We start from the raw sequence: 20,627 nt of genomic DNA, 5'->3' as shown, positions 1-20,627 counted from the left end.
GATGTGAGTGCTTCATTGTTGGAGTGAATGGGGGTATCCGTTCTTGCTTGTGTTGCTGGCTGGTGCTTAGTAAGGGTGGCATTCTTTTTGGTCTAGTCTGGAGTACGCTATTCATCCACACCTTGATCAGTAGCAGCTGATCTGCCCCTTATCTAGCTGGACAAGGACCTTGTGAAAACTACGGAAAAAGGGTCAAGGTGCTTTTTTCCTGGACTAGGGCAGAATTTCATATTTTTAACCAAGCAGAATTTATTTGGCTCCGGCTTCAGACTTTAGCTTGTGGCTGTTCTCCCCTCATGCTGGGGCCAAGCCAAGAACCAACCTGCTGATGTGATGAAGAGGAGGAGCTGGACAAGCGCCTAAAAAGAGGCGTTGCCAATGACTGAAAGACTTGCAGAAGACATAGCTGATACGTGTGTGTGTGGATGAGACAGGACTGCCCAGGACGTCGTCCAGTTGGTTTCAACCAAGAATAAAGATGGAGGTTCATTGTCATATGAGACAAAAGGCCTGCATCTCCCCTTTACCGCTGCGGTAGAAGCATCTTCCCTTTACCACTGCGGAAGAAGCAGCTTCCCTTTACCACTGCGGAAGAAGCAGCTTCCCTTTACCACTGCGGTAGAAGCATCTCCCCTTTACCACTGCGGTAGAAGCATCTTCCCTTTACCACTGCGGAAGAAGCAGCTTCCCTTTACCACTGCGGTAGAAGCATCTCCCCTTTACCGCTGCGGTAGAAGCATCTTCCCTTTACCACTGCGGTAGAAGCAGCTTCCCTTTACCACTGCGGTAGAAGCAGCTTCCCTTTACCACTGCGGTAGAAGCAGCTTCCCTTTACCACTGCGGTAGAAGCAGCTTCCCTTTACCGCTGCGGTAGAAGCATCTCCCCTTTACCACTGCGGAAGAAGCAGCTTCCCTTTACCACTGCGGAAGAAGCAGCTTCCCTTTACCACTGCGGAAGAAGCAGCTTCCCTTTACCACTGCGGAAGAAGCAGCTTCCCTTTACCACTGCGGAAGAAGCAGCTTCCCTTTACCACTCCGGAAGAAGCATCTTCCCTTTACCACTCCGGAAGAAGCATCTTCCCTTTACCACTGCGGAAGAAGCAGCTTCCCTTTACCGCTGCGGAAGAAGCATCTTCCCTTTACCGCTGCGGAAGAAGCATCTTCCCTTTACCGCTGCGGAAGAAGCATCTTCCCTTTACCGCTGCGGAAGAAGCATCTTCCCTTTACCGCTGCGGAAGAAGCATCTTCCCTTTACCGCTGCGGAAGAAGCATCTTCCCTTTTCCACTGCGGAAGAAGCATCTTCCCTTTACCACTGCGGTAGAAGCATCTTCCCTTTACCACTGCGGTAGAAGCATCTTCCCTTTACCACTGCGGAAGAAGCAGCTTCCCTTTACCACTGCGGAAGAAGCAGCTTCCCTTTACCACTGCGGAAGAAGCAGCTTCCCTTTACCACTGCGGAAGAAGCAGCTTCCCTTTACCACTGCGGAAGAAGCAGCTTCCCTTTACCGCTGCGGAAGAAGCAGCTTCCCTTTACCGCTGCGGAAGAAGCGGCTTCCCTTTACCGCTGCGGAAGAAGCGGCTTCCCTTTACCACTGCGGAAGAAGCAGCTTCCCTTTACCGCTGCGGAAGAAGCGGCTTCCTTTCATAACGGTGGTGAGCCTGCACTCTTGTCAAGCTTCCATAACTGTGGGCATCTGCTCCAACCTATCCTAGAAGCACCCTTCCTTCTCACAGCATCACTCATCCATTTCCTGGAGCCACTGGTCGGATTCTAGAACCATTTGAACCTTGTGTCTTGCTCTACAGTTCAAGAGATAGCCTCGTTTTAGGATTTGGTTGGTCCCTAATCGTTTGACCTAGACCCTGCCAACCAACATCTGGGTCTACAATAAATAAAGAATGGGAAAACCTCTCCTCAGTAACATTGGTTACTAGGAGGTGTGGCTGAGGTATGAGCTCGCTGTGCCACTGGACTCCAGCTTCACCGCACCAGTGAGGACTACTGAGGCCGAACCATGTCTAGGTTTGTACAGAGGGGATATGTCCTAACAGCATGGTCTGCTTTGTCTCTTTCAGGCCCGTGAAGACGGATTGCCATATGGATGGCCCTCTTAGTAGTGGCATGAATGCATACAATGTTCCAAATGGGTACTTGTTTTCTTTCTGGTACAGTAAAACACCTATGGCCAAAACACAGCCTGGGGCACACTTTCCACACACTACCCACACATGCGAATGGCTAGGGATCCCTGTTGAAAGGGACTGGGCGGAACTTTAACAGGGGGAGCCAGTAACACTCTTCCGACAGGGCAAGAGGTAACCGGCCTGTCTCCCTGTGCCCCTGAAATGTAATCACTCTGCCATCATGACCAGTAGCCACCACATACGCTGGGATATGGACGCCACAGCCACCCTCTCTCAGGTTGGGGTTCTTATGGGATGAACCCTAAACATGGATGCCTATCCGGTGCCTTTCCTCTGGTTCTAGTTTAGAGTGTTCCATGCTTTGAATATGTGCTGTGTTGATCTCTGCAGGCTGATGCTTTCATGCTTTCCATCACAGGTGGTGGCTCCCACTATAAGCTCTCCCGTCTGCCAGGAGCAGCTGATAGAAGCCGGAAAACTAGTGGCCAAGTCAGTGGAGGGCTGCGTGGAGGCCTCGCGGGCTGCCACGAGTGACGGCCACCTCCTGAAGCAGGTGGGTGCTGCCGCCACTGATGTCACCAAAGCGCTCAACGACCTCCTGCAGCACATCAAGCAGTACGCCACTGGCGGGCAGCCCATCGGACCCTACGACCAGGCCACGGACACCATCCTCAATGTGACGGAGAATATCTTCAGCTCCATGGGGGATGCAGGTGAGAGGCGCACTGTGCACCGCGTGCTTTGAGCTCCTTGCTGCCCTCTGAGCCCTTCAAGCTTCCTGTCCTTGCTGCAAAGTGAAGGTGCTTGTAAGGCTCAGACCTTTATAATCCTTCTACGTAGTTGCTGCATGCTAGTGCAGGCTGTCTATGGCGAGTGCTTCCCTCACAGCTGCACTGCTGCTCATATATATTACACCCACTCCTGATGCTTCTCTTACCAATGATTCACCTTCTGGGGGTGTCTTGGACTGCTGTTGCCCCTTTTGTGCCTGGCCTCTGTGTGACTGACTGTTGTGTGTGAGGGAAGCTTGCAATGCTCCTTTTCATGATGTACTTGTGAGGGAAGCTCTCATTGTCACTGCAAGCTGCACAGATACCTTCTCACATGTTTCGCTCTATGGAAACACAGAGTCTGCACCAGGTAATGAATACCGAGTCGTCTGCTTTGTCTTGAACAGGTGAGATGGTACGCCAGGCCCGCATCCTTGCCCAGGCCACCTCGGACCTCGTTAATGCCATCAAAGCAGATGCGGAGGGCGAGAGTGATCTGGACAACTCACGCAAACTCCTGGGCGCAGCCAAGATTCTGGCTGATGCTACTGCCAAGATGGTAGAAGCAGCCAAGGTAGGTTGGATGAACCCTTAACTGGTGCCTTGAGAGCGGGGGTTGCCGCCAATGGTGCCTGTTCAGAGCGGAGACTGAGATTATTGTGGCATGTTCATTTTCCAGATGGAGCAATTGAAAGGGTGTTTTGTAGGTGTTTTGTCATGCAACAAAAGTACTGATGAATGCACATAAATTGTAAGAATCCAAGAAGTCTTTTTGTTAGTGTATACGTTTGCATTCTGTAAGGGTTTTGTCCCAGTTAACTTGTATGGCGATAGCAGATGTGTGCACCTGTCCATGTGCTGATGTGTGAAGGCATTGTCACTTATGCCGTTGTTGCATAAACTGTTTGACTAGCGACTGAACATTTCAGTGTGAATGCTGCGAACATATCAAGATTGTCATGTTCCGTGATTGTTTTCTCTTCCTCCAGGGTGCCGCTGCTCACCCAGACAGTGAAGAGCAGCAGCAGCGGCTGCGGGAAGCAGCTGAAGGTCTCCGCATGGCGACCAATGCGGCGGCTCAAAATGCCATCAAGAAGAAGCTGGTGCACAAGCTGGAGGTGAGAGCATGCGCGCCATTGATGATGACATCATATATTGATGACCTAGGAGCTGCCGTCCATTGCACAGCTGGGTCGAGATTTCATCAGCTGGAGTTATGTTTGTATGACTGAAAAGTTTAGATTGAAGGAAGAACGCAGCACCGACAGCACATGTGAGTGTTTACTTGTATGTAGTACAAACCTAGTGTAAAGACAGCCGTCTGCGGCCAAGAAATGGGACAATAACCTCAGACCTGCTACTGGCAGTGGGAAAACCAGGCTACAAAAACACACTTTCTTATGTTGGGACACAGCAACACCTCAGAGTAGACAAGCTTGTGTTTCTACTGACAGGTTTCTCATCTTGAAATGTTGGTAGGCAGCAGACCGATCCATAAACTTATTTGTACCAATTCACCCAAAGGTGTCATGTCTGCAGCTCCGCCAGGCATCGCTCCTAGCAGTCATGTGGGTCCTTAAAGTCACTACACTGGTGCTCCAGAGTGCAGGAGTGAAATGTTGGTCTCGGATCAAAAGTCTCTTTATTTTTAGTATCAGAGAAGCAAATATTGTACATGTCCTTGTAGCCTATATGACTCATGCACCTGAGGGTGATCAGAGACAGTCAGGCAATATTTGTTTCACAGTGATACATAAACAGGAGTCGCCTAGGTTTCCTTCATGCTCCACCTAGTTCCTTGATTGATGAGTTTCCGCACCATTTGCCGATTAAGCATAAACTATATTTTATTTCTCCTCCTACCGTCGGAGATCAGGCAGCTAGAAGAGAAGCAATCATTTTTTTAAATAAACTTTATGTTCACAACCCCGTGGCCTGCTTGCCAGGAGCCAACAACCGGAGCCCCCCTATCCTCTATAGGATAACATTGGGCCTCAACACTCTGCACCCGGCCGCCCTAGTGCCACTGGGAGTGCAACAACAGTGCATCACTGACCCTGGGAGACCCCTGAGTCTAACACCAGAACCCTAACTCAAAAGACCGATTACTTACCTCGGAACCGATAACCTGTTGTTCGAGGAATATGAGCTGCAGATCACACACTGAGCATAGATTGCCATCTGGTGTTGGGCCCGGATGTTTGCACTTGTTTTTGTCTTGGAAAAGTCTTTGAGAGTCACGAGAAAGGTGACTCCTCCTCAGATGTGTTTATCGCGCTCCAGTTCGGTGCTGGTACCGATCCAACTTTCGACGTGCAATCCTTCACCCTTTCTCCAGTATTGTTTTGATCGCGATCCCTAGTCATCGCGCATCTCCAAGTTCGAAGTCCTCGATTCCGGTCATCGACGAAGGCCTTCGGGCCTACCTAGGCCATTAGATCTGGCTCATGGAAAGGACTCCTTTTAAGAAGTGTCCTCAATGTGGGTCGAAATTCCCACACACAGATCTTCATGCCTTTCACCGGAACACGAGGCCGCCTCTTTCCGCTCCAAGAAAACCATTCTGGATCGTCCAGCTCGAAGAACAATGGCTCACTCGTCAACATCCATTCCTGACGACATCTTCCAGGAGGGCGTTGATGTACCAGAACAGGAGCAGGTCGAAGACTGCCCCATCAGCGCCTCTGAAGCCGATGACTCCGACGTCAAAGACATCACTCCTGGGCAGCGGGTCATAAGTATTGACGTTGACCTCGACCCCCTCCCCCCACCCCCGAAAAAGGCTTCAGTAACACCTTCACCTTCGGGCCCAGGTGCACACAGAGACAAAACTTCTCACGCCCCGCCTTCGGGCCCAACAAAGAAGTCGACAACTAAGCCTTCAGGCCACTCTGGATCGAGTCAGTCTGGCATCGGCGCCGAAACCCAAACCCCGGCACCCAAAAAGAAACCTTCCTCCACCTCCATGCCGACCACTGCCTCCACATCGACGCACTCTGCACCGAAACCAACAGGCACTGACCCCTCGACTCCGAAAAAGTAATTGGAACCGAGTAAAAAGACACTTCCAAAAAGTTCACATTCTCAACCTTCGGAACCGAAAAACACAACCGGTTCCGCAAGCTCCTACTGAGACTAAAAATCTCACGCTTCAAAGCCAAAAGAGCACAAATCCACCCCAGATTCGGTGCCACGCAAGCCCTCGGAGCCGATAAAGTCGGCGCCAAAACACCAGCCTCCACAAGAAGAGCTTTTTAAACCAGATCCCACCCAAAAAACTCTTCTAAAAGACCCAAAAACAGGTCAACTGACTCTCAGTTCCAAAAAGAGACCAATGAACACGCCTCTACCGGCTCCACCTCCACCTAAGAGAGACATTGCAACATCTCCTCTCAGACTCCCTTCTCCACCTCCTCCTCCACCTCCCCCACCACACCACTCTCCTACACCATCTCCTCCATCAGTGGACGATGATGACACCTCTGATGACACGGGGGAGGGTGCGTGCAGACGATGAACCACTAGGGGATCCTAGTCCGCCTTATACCCCAGACCCCTGGGACGATTACAATACACCAGATGTTCCTAATGTACCACAAGACGACATCTACCCCTCTAAACCTTCCCCTCCAGAGGACACCATAGTTTTCGCCCAGCTCGTTCACAGAGCTGCACAATACCACGGGGTTGGTGTAAGAAAGTGGGTTTCTGTTGCAGTAACCACCCCCTTTTTTGCCCAATAGCTGACGCACTTTTCCTTGTTGTGCCCTGGGCTCCTGCCAATCAGGTGCCCAGGGCCTGTGTTGCTTCCCTAAAAACTGCCTAACAGCCAAAACCCAAATTGGCAAACCCTTGCCACATGTCAGCCTCTGGTAAATGGTACACGAGTTACCCAGGGCCTTGTGACCAGGGAAGGCCTCAAAGGGCTGCAGCACTCATTGTGCCACCCTTAGAGGCCCTGTACCCTCACACACACACTGCTCTTGCAGGCTGAGTGTCTGGGTACAAGACAAAACAGAGCGTCGACATAGCACACATCCCTGTGTGCCATGCCCACAACCTACACTGCCCTGGCATACATCAGCCACCCCTCTAGCTGGGTGCCCTATGCCAGTGGTGTGGGTACAGAGGCAGGAGCCCTGTGCCCCTACAGTACCCAAGTCCATTCCTGGGTCCTGTAAGTGCAGTGCTGCCATTTAAGAGTATATGGTGCTGGGAGATCGTCAAACACGAACTCCACAGCACCATAATGGCAGCACTGAAGACTGAGAAGTTTGGTATCAAACTGCTCAGCACATTAAACCCACACTGATGCCAGTGTGGGATTTAATGTACCAAGCACCACAGCGGGCATCTTAGAGAGGCCCCCTGAAACCTAAACCTACAATACACGTCTGTTCTGAGGCTGCCTAGGCTGCCACACAGCAGACATGTTGCTGGACCCCTGGGTAGGAGAGCCCCTGCTCAATGCACATCCTGGGCGAGGTGCTAAATCTCCTCCCCCAGGATGGGCAGGGGGAAGCTTCAAAGGCATGCCGCCTCTGTGAGCTTCCCCAGGCCACTGCAACCCCCCACTCTGGCAGGAAGCTTGGCCGGAATCCCCAAATAAGGAAAGGGGATGTGCCAGCCTGCCAACCCCACCCCTCAGGTGGGGGAGGCGAGGTGAAGCACATCTCCGGGCTCTCGCCATCTTGAAGATGGGAAGCCCTGCCGAATCAGGACTAGGCTACTGCCCCCCTCCCACAGGAGAGAGGCAGGATAGGGGGTTTACCCACCCCAGGACAGGGACCCATTGGTCCCTGCCCTTCACCTACCTGTAACGCCCCTAAATCTAGTATTTAGGGGCACCCTGAACCTTCCTTCCCCAGATTCCAGATTCCAAAAATCCGAAGAAGAGCTAGAAGAAAGAAGACCTGCCCTGCAGCTGCTAAGAAGACACCAACTGCTTTGGCCCCAGCCCTACCGGCCTGTCGACCCTCGAACCTGCTCCTGGTACAACCCGGCACCTCTTGTGGCCAGCAACCTCACAGACCCCGGAGGACCTGGCTACCTTTTGGCTCTAAGCACCTGGGACTCCCATGAGCAGAGACTCTGCTCAAAACCAGCTTCTAATCCATGGCATCAGCCCGGAACCGCGAACCCTGCACACTCTGCACCCGCCAAGCCTGGCATTTGCCAGAGTGACCCCGAGGACGTCCCCCCAGTGACTGTGACCCCGAATCCGGAACCCAAGGACTCACCTCGACGCTCCTGACGACTCCTGCAGCCTCAGAACCAGGTACCCCAACAACCGCGATCAACAGAGGATAAGACTTCCCGACACCAAAAGGCACCCCTGCACCCGGCGCCCTGCGGCCCCTTGTGCCCAACTCCTGGGTACCTACCTATCCTCTAACTACCCAACCTACCTCTTGAAGTGGTGGTGGCACTTGAAGAATCTTCGTCCCCGAGCTTGCAGCCTTTGTTCAACCAGGAGCTTTCCCATTGAAATCCATTGAGCGCCCTATGGCTCAAAAGCACCCTGCACCCAGCCGCCCGAGTGGCCCTGGCAGTGTAACCTCTACACCTATCTACTTCCCCATTTGCCCTGAGCAAGTGACCAGGAGCCCAGCTCCCACAGCCGCGTGGCCTGCTAGTCAGCAGCCACCAACCAAGGCCCCCCTGCCTCCCGTAGGATAACATTGGGCCTAACTCACTATGCACCTGGCTGCCCCTCTGCCGCTGAGGGTGTAACAACTGTACTTACCTGACCCTGGGAGACCCCTGAGTCTGTGCCCAGAACCTTAACTCTACCAGTCGAGTACTTACCCAAAAGCCAATAACCCAATTTTCCTCCATAGGGTAACATTGACTGGTTTCTTCCGAAAGTTCTTCTAAGTGTGGAGTTTCTAAAACATAAAATATTCACCAAAAATCAACCGAGTAACGAAAACGAAAATGCTCACCTGCTATTAGGAGAGATCCCAGTGCTGGATCTTGGTGCCCAGCACTGACCCTGAAAAATATTCACAACCGTACTTACCATTAACCCAATTTTCTTCCATAGGGAATCATTGACTGTTTTTCTGTGAAATTTCTTCGGTGTCTATTTTTGCAAACTACAAATATTCTTTAAAAATCGTACCAACTGTGAAAACTTAATTACTTACCTGTTTTAGATAGATGTCCCAGTACTGAGCTTAGGAGCCCAGCACTGGATTACAAAAGTAACGAGTACATACTTTACCTGCAACTTGAATTTTCTCCCATAGAGAATCATTGACTGTTTTTCTATAAAATTTCTTCTGTGTCAACTTTTAAAATAGCAAAATATTGCCTAAAAATCACAACAGTAACTAAGTCGACTTTTATCACTTGTTTCTAAGACCCGTCCCAGGACTGAATCTAGGATCCAGTCCTGGGGTTACAAAAGTAATCCTGCAAGTTATCTATTGCAAATAACTTAAAACTCACATTGAGCTCAATGTAATATTGTGTTTGAAATTGTGTTGCCTATTGCAACAACCTGTAACCAGTATTTACAAAAGTAAATTGCATATTGAAAAAGTATTTACCTAAAGCATCTCATCCTGAGAAAGTATATTTTAATACCTATTGTTGGTTCTAAAATAAAACAAACCTATTTTTTTTATATAAACCATTGGCCTAGAGTTCAGTTATTGAGTGTGTGAAACCATTTGCTGACTGAGTGTGTACATCAAATGCTTTACACTGTCCTCTGATACTGCCTTACTGCTCGACCAAGCTACCACTTTAGAGAGTAAGGTTATATCTAACTTAAGCCTCTGCCAAACCTCTGGGGACTGTGGACTCTGTACACACTGTACCTATTTGGGAACAGTATATACAGGGCCCCTTTCTCACAGTATCCGCCAAAAATATTGTAACCAAAGTTAAGTGTCCTTTTCTTTAAGGTTCTTCCTTAAGATGAAGGATCGCAGGGGTGAGTGGATCGAGTTAAGACAGCAGTATGGCTTTTTATTGGCCTCACTGCTACAATTATAGACACGTTGTATTTGGTTTTAGTCACAAAGAAAAGAGTATTTATTTATTTATTTGAAAGGTTTTATATAGCGCTGGCTCCACCTGGGGGTATCAGAGCGCTTTACATAGGAATGACGATAGTTCTTGGAATACAAAACATTGGTCTCAACTGCAGCGTTCAGACATAGTGGACATTAGATAACACAGCTAGTAATATCGCTTGAACATAATAAAAAGCAAAGACGTAGCTATTGGGGGGACGTGTGAGTGGAGTAGTTACAAGTTATTAAACAGTGTAGGGGAGGGAGACTCATTTTTAGTGCATAAGGAAGGGTTAGGTGAATGGGCAGATGGGGGAGGGGACGTGCTCAAAAAGGGGAGGAAGGGTGGGAAGAAAAAGGTGGAGATGGGTAGGGAAGGGGGTGAAAAGATGAGGTTGACACAGGAGGGGAGGGGGGAAGGCAGGAGTTTAAAGGGAGAGTATAGCCATTCTGATAAGGCAGGATTAAGGACCCCAATATTTGTTGAGCAGGTGCATTTTAAGGACTTTTTTTAAACTGACGTATGAAGGGTTAAGTCGTAGATCTTTAGGGAGGGCATTCCAGATGCGGGAAGCCTTACCAGAGAAGGAGCGAGATTGCGCAGCTTTCTTTTTTAACAGAGGGGGGACGAGGAGGAGACAGCTGGTGCTTCTCATCGGTCGGGCACTGCCTGCTTCATTGAGTTTGTTTGAGAGGTAGAGCGGTGTCTTTTGATGAAGGGCTTTGTATGTAATGCAGGTAATTCTATAGGAGGATCTGCCTTCAATAGGAAGCCATTTAAGGGTCTTAAGCGCAGGCGAGATGTGGTCAGATCGTTTGTAGTCCATGGTAAGCCTGCCCGCTAGGTTGAGAAGAGATTTGAGGGGGGCAAGGAGAACTTTGGGAGTTCCAGAGAGTAGGGCGTTGCCATTGTCAATTTTTGAGAGGACTAATGATTGGACGACATATTTGAAATCTTCCACTGGAATGAAAGGTTTGATTTTTTTTAGATGTTGGAGCGTGAAAAGTGCTCCTTTTGCCGAGTTTTTTATTTGGGAATTGAGCGTTAACTTACTGTCAGTGGTGATGCTGAGGGATTTTACTGATTCGGATAAGGAGAGCAAACAGTTTAGGGCACTAAGGTCAGTGATCCATGTTTGTATGGGGAGTGGGTTGTTTTTAGGAGAGAAAAGGATGATTTCAGTTTTGTTTGGATTGAGTTTGAGATGAATGGAGTAGAACCAGGTTTGTACATTAGCCAGGGCGGTGTTAAGGTGCAGGACATCTGCATGGCATTTGATTTTATAGTACAGTTGGGTTTCATCGGCATACAGGTGATAGTTAATACCGGCTTGTTTCAGTATGAGGGTAAGGGGTTCCATGAATAGGTTGAAGTGAGCAGGAGAGAGGATAGATCTTTGGGGGACATCGAGGGAGACAGGAGTGTGGCTAGCGAGGCAGCTTTGGATTTTGATTAGCTGGGTTCTGTGTTGGAAATAGGAGGTGAACCAGTTGAGGACAGTTCCATTTTTGCCGAAACGAAGTTTAAGTGTATTGAATAAGGCTGAATGGTTAACCGTATCGAATGCCGCAGAGGGATGGAGCAGAATGAGTAGGCCGGACTCGCCATTATCCAGGACATGGTGGATGTCATCAACTATATTTAGCAATGCCGTTTCAGTGCTGCAGCCTTTACGGAAGCCGAATTGTAGGGGGCCGAGTAGGTTGTAAGTGTCAATGTGTTTATCCAATTGAAGAAGGGCACATTTTTCAAGGGCTTTTGAAAGAATGGGGAGGTTTGAGATGGGGCGGAGGTTATTTGGGTCGTTAGGGTCGGCCTTAGGGTTTTTAGGGATGGGCGTGATTTGTCCAAGTTGGAGGGAGACAGGGACGCACCCAGAGGAAAGGGAGGAGTTGATGATATTTGTCCAAAAAGGGACAATGACGTGCTTAGGATCTTGGACGAGGGTAGACAGGAGAGGGTCCTTTGTGTGAGAGGACGGTTTTAATTTGGTGAAGATGTTAAAGACTTCAAGTTCGGAAACGGAGTGGAAATTCCGCCAGCAGGCATTGTTTTTGAGCTGTGTGTTTTCGGGGTAGATTTCAGGAGGGGTTCTGGAAGGTTGGTGCAGGGAGGAGGCAGGGGGTGGGATCAGAGGGGAGGGTGTAGAAGTAGTGCCATGGGTGCATTGGGGGTTAGGAGGGGTCAGAGTTAGAGTGAAGGATTGGCCAATTTTGGCGATTTTTTTCGGAGAAAAAGTTAGCAATTTCTTCACATTTGTTATTGGTGGCTGTCAGGTTGGGGGTGTTTGGGGGAGGTTTGGTTTCTAACGATTTTGAACAGTTTTCTGGGTCTATTAGTTGCGTTATTGTCTAACTTTTCCCCTTCATGTCGCTTCACAGCACGCAGCCAAGCAGGCAGCTGCATCTGCTACTCAGACCATCGCTGCCGCTCAACAGGCAGCCTCGTCCAACAAGAACCCAGCAGCACAGCAGCAGCTGGTGCAGAGCTGCAAGGTAAAGAACTTCATGGGCATCAAGGTGTGTAAGGGAGGAGGCGTTTGCTAAAGCTGGCGCGGGATAACTGCTAGCCTTGTATATGCTGCCTCCTGGTGGCATGCATCTCAACTGTTAGTTGCTTTAACTCCATAATTTACAAGTTTTCACTGTTGACCCATCTCTCCACTGCAGTGGATTTCTGTTCTCTCGGCCACCTGAGCACATACCTATGAACAGGGGCAGACAAAGCAGTCAATCCAAAGATAGAATAAGGTTCTGACCTGACCAGCAAGACTACCACGAAGGCAGCATCACTTTCAGCAAGAGTATAAAAAGACAAATGGTGATCAGTGTAATGCTTGCAGAAGTCCCCGTCGATGGTGGTTTCTCAGAGCTGCATTCCAGTGTTTCTTTGTTTTTCCGCTGCACCACCCCACACGGGAATGACCAGTCTTGGGGCAACTATATGCAATAGAGTCAGGCCACATGGGGAATAACCCGTCTGGAGCAACTAGATTCGATTCAGTCTTGGTCCTAATCAGTTAGGAACATTCCCGCCTGAACTTACCGGTCTCGCCTCCTCTAAACGGGAACTGAACATCCTCAGACTGTTGGGTTAGAGTGCAGGGTACCCATCCGTTAGTATAGTTGCTGCTGTTTAATGTAGACCACGGTCTGATCAGAGTAGGTCCCATCCCATCGGAGGCACATGCAGATTTTAGTTCTTTGCCACTCTCACTCACCTTGTTGAGTTTCTCACATCGTCCACTAATAGAGTAAAAAAGCAGAGCCCGTCGAGCAGTTATGCTTGAATCCTAGTTCTGTACAGGATCATTCAGTTGTGGACTCTTACGCTGCCCGCAGTCCTCGCAAGACGATGTGACTCCAGTGACGTTTCAGAGGCTTCACAGGTGTAAAGACAGAAGTAACAACCAGGTGAGAGAGGGTTGCAAACCGTCCTCCACTTGTTGTGAGAGAGGGCTGCGATCCGTCCTCCACTTGCTGTGAGAGAGGGCTGCGATCCGTCCTCCACTTGCTGTGAGAGAGGGCTGCGATCCGTCCTCCACTTGCTGTGAGAGAGGGCTGCGATCCGTCCTCCACTTGCTGTGAGAGAGGGCTGCGATCCCTCCTCCACTTGCTGTGAGAGAGGGCTGCGATCCGTCCTCCACTTGCTGTGAGAGGGCTGCGATCCCTCCTCCACTTGCTGTGAGAGAGGGCTGCGATCCGTCCTCCACTTGCTGTGTGAGAGGGCTGCGATCCCTCCTCCACTTGCTGTGTGAGAGGGCTGCGATCCCTCCTCCACTTGCTGTGAGAGAGGGCTGCGATCCCTCCTCCACTTGCTGTGAGAGAGGGCTGCGATCCCTCCTCCAGAGGGCTGCGATCCCTCCTCCACTTGCTGTGAGAGAGGGCTGCGATCCCTCCTCCACTTGCTGTGAGAGAGGGCTGCGATCCCTCCTCCACTTGCTGTGAGAGAGGGCTGCGATCCCTCCTCCACTTGCTGTGAGATAGGGCTGCGATCCCTCCTGCACTTGCTGTTATGTTATGTTATTTGAATTTCTAACGCGCACAGCTACTCCTAGGAGTGTTCCGGCGCGAGCATAGAGAAAACAAAGCATAACCTGACTTTAAACAAAAAGATGGGTTTTTAGCAATTTTTTAAAAACAGCAGGATCCTCCACACATCGAAGTGCCAAGGGAAGTGCATTCCATGCACGGTCCGCAAGAACGGCCAAGGAAGCGCCCCCTAGTCGATGCCGCTGGAAACAAGGGAACTTCGCCAGCCTAAGAGCTGAAGAGAGCAGAATCCTCCCTGGAACATAGGAGAATCGTTTCTGGAAATAGCACGGCCCTAGACCATGCAGTGCCCGATGGGCTATAGTGAGAGATTTAAACACCACTCGCGCCCTTACTGGAAGCCAGTGCAGGGAGCGAAGATAGCCACGCACACTCTCCCTGGGCGGGATCCCACCCAAGAGGCGGGCCGCCGCATTCTGCACCACTTGGAGTTTATTGAGGGAATAGGCTGGAATCCCCACATAGAGCGCATTCGCGTAGTCCAAACGGGAGAGAATGAGCGCACGTACCACGGATTCACGTGCGGCCTGAGGAAGAAGCGGAAAGAATCTTCTCAGGACTCTTAAGGAGCCCAAAGCAGCAGCCCGCAAGTCTCTTAACTTGACTAGAGAAGGAAAGATTTCCGTCGAACCATACTCCCAGATTCTTTGCGAGCTGGCTATTGGACAAAGGAGGAGGAAACTCTACTGGCCAGATCGTGTCTCTAAATCCAGTGGGAAAATTACCAAATAAAAGAACCTCCGACTTGTCTTCATTACATTTTAATTGGGCCTTCGCAAGCCACGTGAAGACCGAAGAAAGACACGACTGAACGGGGGCCACAGATGCCACGTTCTTATCCCAGGTAAACAAAAGCTGCGTATCGTCAGCATTGGCGATCACCTTAGCCCCCAAACCCTCCGCTAGAATAACGAGAGGGGTGAGATAGATATTGAACAAAAGGGGGCTAAGGGATGAACCCTGGGGAACCCCTGTATAGACACGCTGAGGTGAGGAAGCGGCCGGAGGTAGCCACACCTGCTGAACCCGGCCCTCTAAGAAGGACTTAATCCAACCCCAGGCGGAGCCAACAACCCCAATCTCCGCCAGTCTGTCTAGCAGTAGGGGATGGGGGACCGTATCAAAAGCAGCTGACAAGTCGAGCAGCAGCACTAAGGCTGCTCTTCCGCCGTCATCGAGACACTCCCGAATTGCTTCCGACACTTCCACCAAAGCTCCTTCCGTACTAAAAGAGGGGCGGAAGCCCGACTGAGCTGGATGTAAAAGCCCCTCCCTCTCCACAAATTCCGACAGCTGTCTGTTCACTATCTTCACACACCTTAGCAAGGCTAGGGAGGAGAGAGATGGGCCTATAGTTCCCCGGAGTCGAGGGATTAAGGGTGGCTTTCTTCAGGAGGGGAAGAATTTTAGCCTGCTTCCAAGCACTAGGAACCCTAGCAACACGCAAGGAAAAATTAATGATGCAATTAACCTCAGCATTCACCACATCTGCCACTGAAGCCAATAATCTTGCAGAGCAGGGGTCCGCCAGAGAGCCAGACTTCAGACCCTTCAGGATTCTCAGTGTACAGGACAGATCAACTGGAGAAAAATTAGCCAAGGAGTGATTAGAAGAAATAACCTCGAGGATTGGAGCGCGAGACGCCTCAGATAAAGAGCACGCTTAAGCACCAGGTCGTATGAAGTTCTCTTGTATCCTTTGAATTTTATCCAGAAAAAATTTGGATAACGTCTCGCACCAAGTTGCCGTCGCAGGCAAAATACTGCTCTGCGCTAAAGGGGACATAAAGCTCTGTACGATAGCAAACATCTCTTGAGTTATTATGGGTCTGGTCAATCCGAGTGGCAAACACTCCCTTTTAGCTAGGGAGATTGCCTTCTAATAAATTTTCAGGCTCTGCCTGAGCCTACCCTTAGCCACCAGACAGAAATTACTGAGGCGCCAAAAACGCTCCAATTTCTTACAGTCCTGCTTCAGACGTGTCCGCTCCGCTGTAAACCAAGGTTTGGAGGGAGACTCCCTAGAACGCCTCCTAGAAGTGGGGATGGCGATGGCAGCCATGGAGCCCCGCAACCAATTAGAAAAGGCTGCAAGGCTCCCATCCAGGTCCTGCGACAGGGACGGCCTGCTGTCCTCCAATGCCATAGCAAATTTGGCACGATCAATTTTCTTAAAGGGGGGTTTATGACAAACTACAGATCTAGAGCTCGGAGAGGCTACTTCCCATGAAAAGAAAGTTGTATAGTGATCCGACCAAGAGACAGGAAGTGGGTCATTAGCTTTAATATGGAAGTTAGAAAAAATAGGATCCAGTGTGGCCCCCCTCATGGGTCGCCTGGGTGACCCATTGAGAATCCTTTTGGTCCAGATGGATATTAAAATCTCCAAGAATCAGATAGTGGGAGAAACGTAGCGCCCGTGCAGATACAGCCTCATCACAAGCCTGAAGAAAAGATTTTACCACGCCAGGTGGGCGATAAATCAAAGAACCACCCAACGTAAAGTGAGCTGAGAAACAAATACTAAAATCCAGGACTTCACAGCCACCCCAAATACTAAGCTCACACTTACAGAGCTCCCACTTCTCTTTAAAAATAACAGCCACCTCTCCCCGTATTCCGATCTAATCTGCAAATTTTGTACCCCCCCGGAATAGCCAATGAAACTATAGGATCAGAGGAGCTATCCAACCAAGTCTCTGTAATGAATAGAAGATCCAGAGAGTTGTCGTCCAGTACCTCAAACACATCCAAGTGATGCTTCTACAGGGAGCCAACGTTTATCAGCGCCGCTGAAATAGTCGGATCCCTCATGGACCTACTTGAGGAGTTTGGCTCAAGACATAGATGAAACCCACAAACCAGGCAAACAAAATCTTGCGTTCCCCTTAGGTTAGGATAGATCTGGTGGTCACAACACAACCCCCTTAAGCATTTAAGCGACTCACTCGAAAAGCACCGGCGAGGAGACCCACCAGGAACCTGCGGAGCAGCATGACTGGCCCCGGCCGCCGACGAGACGCTGACGAGCGCAGACGGACTTGCCTTAGGCACGCCTTAGGCGCAAACGCGCGGCGTGCATTTAAATAGCGCCGGTGGCCAGAAGACTAGAGAGCATCCAAGCAAAACAAAATGGCGCCTCTCTCTGGCACACCGGAAGTGAGGAACCCTCAAAACAGAGTTACGAGAGACTCGGTATGTCCCAGATTCTTAATAGCCAACAGAAGATGTGCAAATATGCCCGATTAAAAAAGATTTTAAAAAGCATCACACACAGTTAATCACAATAACAGAGAAGAGCAGCGTTCTAAATGAAGTGCAGGTACAAATTTGTCAGCCCCTAAGCCTTGCTGTGAGAGAGGGCTGCGATCCGTCCTCCACTTGCTTCGAGAGAGGGCTGCGATGAGTCCGCCACTTGCTGTGAGAGAGGGCTGCGATCAAGAGGGCTGCAATCCGTCCTCCAGTTGCTGTGAGAGAGGGCTGCAATCCGTCCTCCAGTTGCTGTGAGAGAGGGCTGCAATCCGTCCTCCAGTTGCTGTGAGAGAGGGCTGCAATCCGTCCTCCAGTTGCTGTGAGAGAGGGCTGCAATCCGTCCTCCAGTTGCTGTGAGAGAGGGCTGCAATCCGTCCTCCAGTTGCTGTGAGAGAGGGCTGCAATCCGTCCTCCAGTTGCTGTGAGAGAGGGCTGCAATCCGTCCTCCAGTTGCTGTGAGAGAGGGCTGCGATCTGTCCTCCACTTGCTGTGAGAGAGGGCTACGATCCGTCCTCCACTTGCTGTGAGAGAGGGCTGAGATCGAGAGGGCTGCGACCCGTCCTCCACTTGCTGTGAGAGAGGGCTGCGACCCGTCGTCCACTTGCTGTGAGAGAGGGCTGCGATCATTCTCCACTTGCTGTGAGAGGGCTGCTTTCCGTCCTCCACTTGCTTTGAGGCAGGGCTGCGATCCGTCGTCCACTTGCTGTGAGAGGGCTGCGATCCCTCCTCCACTTGCTGTGAGTGGACTGTGCTAAAGTCACTGTGGCCATGTAATGGGCAAGTAAAACACTTCACAAGCCAGGAAATCCCCTTGCTTTCTTCCTGACAGATATTGATAGACAAGTCAAAGGCTTCCTTAGTTTAGAGGCGCATCTGTGCTACGCCATGCGATGTGCAGTAGAGAATCTATACAATCCTGTGTGTAAGGGCGTGCAGCAGAGGATCTGTACAACCTTGTGCGTGGAGGTGTGCACAGGAGTATGTGTGTGGCGATGTGCAGAGGAGGATCTGTGCAAATCTGGGATGTGCAGAGAAGAATCTGCAATTCTGTGTGAGGGGGATCTGTGCAACACTGTGGGGTGTGCAGAGAAGGATTTGTACAATCCTGAGTGTTAGGGCATGCAAAGGAGGATTTGTGAATCCCTGTTTGTGGGTGTGCAGAGGAGGATCTGTACAATCCTGTGCGTGTGGCGAGTGCAGAGGAGGACACATTGACTCTGTCCCCATGCTGAGGCCGTGAGTGCTGCCACCCCGCTGACCCGTGTGGAGACCTGTTGCCCGACGGTGGGCACCGACACTATACGCCAGGCCTCTGATGCCGCTGCCGCCGTTTCTTCACGGATCTGCCCGGTGCTCGACCGACCGATTGGGGCTTGCGAGTGAGGACCTGCTTTTCCCGGAGGGTTGGTGTGTCTGGCTGTAAGTGGATGACCCTTGACGCCAGGACCCCACACTGCGTCTTCCTGGCAGACGTCGCCCTCTGGTGCGATCCCGCCTGATGGCCTGTCTCTGCCGCGTTGCCTGGGATCCTTTGTCACACGGCAGGCAGAACAAACGCTGATTGTGGACCCCTTCCGCCTACGCACGTTTCAAGGCTTGCCAGGTATTTCTATCGTCTCTGGGCAATTTTAACCTTTTAGAGGCTCGTTGGCCGAAGTTCCCCAGCACCTAAAATGGCGGCGCTTTAAAAACAATACGGGGCATTTCTCACTGTTCCTGGTACTTTACCATACCGCAAATGAGGCGTTTTTGCAAGCATCTTTAAACGAATAGCATTGCAGCCCTGGAGAGTGTGTTTGTCATCTAGGTCTGCATACAGCTCCTTTATGTATCTATTGCCGATCAGTGCCTGACCTCAAAATGGCGACGGGTGAAGAGATTCTCGATCGCTCCTCAGTGCCTGACTTTAAGATGGCGGTGCTACAAAATTTTATTGATTACACCTTGTTTAGCCACTCCTGATATGTAAAGAGCGGCATCACAGTATTATTATTTCTCATTGAAGACCCGCCTGACTCTTAATTTACGGTGCTACAATATCATATTGTTTACAACTTAACTCTCTTTTTCTGGTATGTGGAGAGTGGCATTCCTGACTTTTGTTGCCCACTTTAAGACCCTCTTTAATAATAGATTCAGTGAAGACTTCTACATTACTTGTACATATGAAACGCCGAAGCGTGCCCGAGATGCCGCCCTGCCTTCGTGATTGATGAGTAACACTCCGGAGAGACCAGTCTTAGTCACTATAGTTCCATCACGCCTTGGTACCTGAAGACCCATCCCCTCTGCTGCCTATTTGTCCCTTTTTAATCATATAGTGCCCTACCCTAGCCAACAGGTCAGGTCCTGGCCTGACCGTGACTGGGGAAAACTCTTATACTCTGGTCTACCCCCCCCCACCTCTCAACCAAACCGCAGCTAAATCATTCAAGCACGCCACCCTAAAAAGCCACCCTGAGACGCTGATATCCGACCTGCGCTACCGTGACTGGGGAAAAGTCTTATACTCTGGTCTACCCCCCTAACCTCTCCAAAACCGCTGCTAAATCATTTAAGCACGCCACCCTAAAAAGCCACCCTGAGACGCTGATATCTGACCCGCGCTACAGCGCGGACATCGGCACAATGACCTTCTCTTCTACTCCAGAAGAACCGCCTCCTGGCGCAAAACCTTTGCACACCTTCTTAATGTTCGCCCAACCGGGAACATTCCATACGGCATCAAGCTCACAATAGCGCCCTCCTCAACCCTGCGAACTGACCTCACCATCACCCTCTACAAAAACGGCATTGTTCTGATCCAAGTCTCAACCAATAACCTCAAATTCGCAGCCCTTTTCACCCTCCTCAGAAACCATGTGCACGACACCAACAGGGTAACTAATACACGCACCAATGACCCGCCGTCCTGCCAGTCTAACGTGCCTAGCTACCCATATACCCCACCTCCTAGGGCTTCCAACACAGGTCATCCTACCCTTCCCAGCATGTCTCCTGACCCGGACTACAGAATCTCCCCTACACCTTTGATCTCCTCTCACCTAACGCCTCTCACTGACTGGGAGACTGGTACGTTCCCAAAGACCCCTGATTCAGATCGAGCTAGCCCTCTAATGTTTCTCAACACTGATCACCCTAACCTTTTATAGCACGTTCCCCGGCACCTCCAACAGAGTCGCCCCATGACCTCTGACCACCTCCCCACCAGCCATCCACCCGAACCGCGAGTTTAGTGCACCTCCAAAGACCCTCGATTCAGCTTGAGCCAACCCTTCTCCCCTTCAACCTATGCATGCCGCTTGTACTGCTCCTGACCTCTGCCCCCCTGCCCTCCAGCACCTCCCTCTTATATTGATCTCGAAACCCTGCACTCCAGAG

The 20,627-nt window shown here is 50.6% G+C and overlaps 1 protein-coding gene across 7 annotated transcripts in view; it reads left to right on the top strand.

Moving 5' to 3' along the window:
- TLN1 (talin 1) overlaps positions 1–20,627 on the top strand; it is an 880,838-nt gene that overhangs the window by 385,175 nt on the left and 475,036 nt on the right. For all 7 annotated transcript variants that reach the window (XM_085627686.1, XM_085627681.1, XM_085627685.1 and 4 more), the window contains 4 exons: positions 2,565–2,859; positions 3,324–3,490; positions 3,906–4,034; positions 12,324–12,437. In XM_085627686.1, coding sequence (XP_085483812.1) covers positions 2,565–2,859; positions 3,324–3,490; positions 3,906–4,034; positions 12,324–12,437 — 705 coding nt within the window. The remainder of the gene's footprint in view (positions 1–2,564; positions 2,860–3,323; positions 3,491–3,905; positions 4,035–12,323; positions 12,438–20,627) is intronic.

This window comes from Triturus cristatus, chromosome 2_1 (assembly GCF_964204655.1).
Source record: "Triturus cristatus chromosome 2_1, aTriCri1.1, whole genome shotgun sequence".
NCBI lineage: Eukaryota > Metazoa > Chordata > Amphibia > Caudata > Salamandridae > Triturus > Triturus cristatus.
This window is presented reverse-complemented; position numbering and strand designations above follow the sequence as displayed.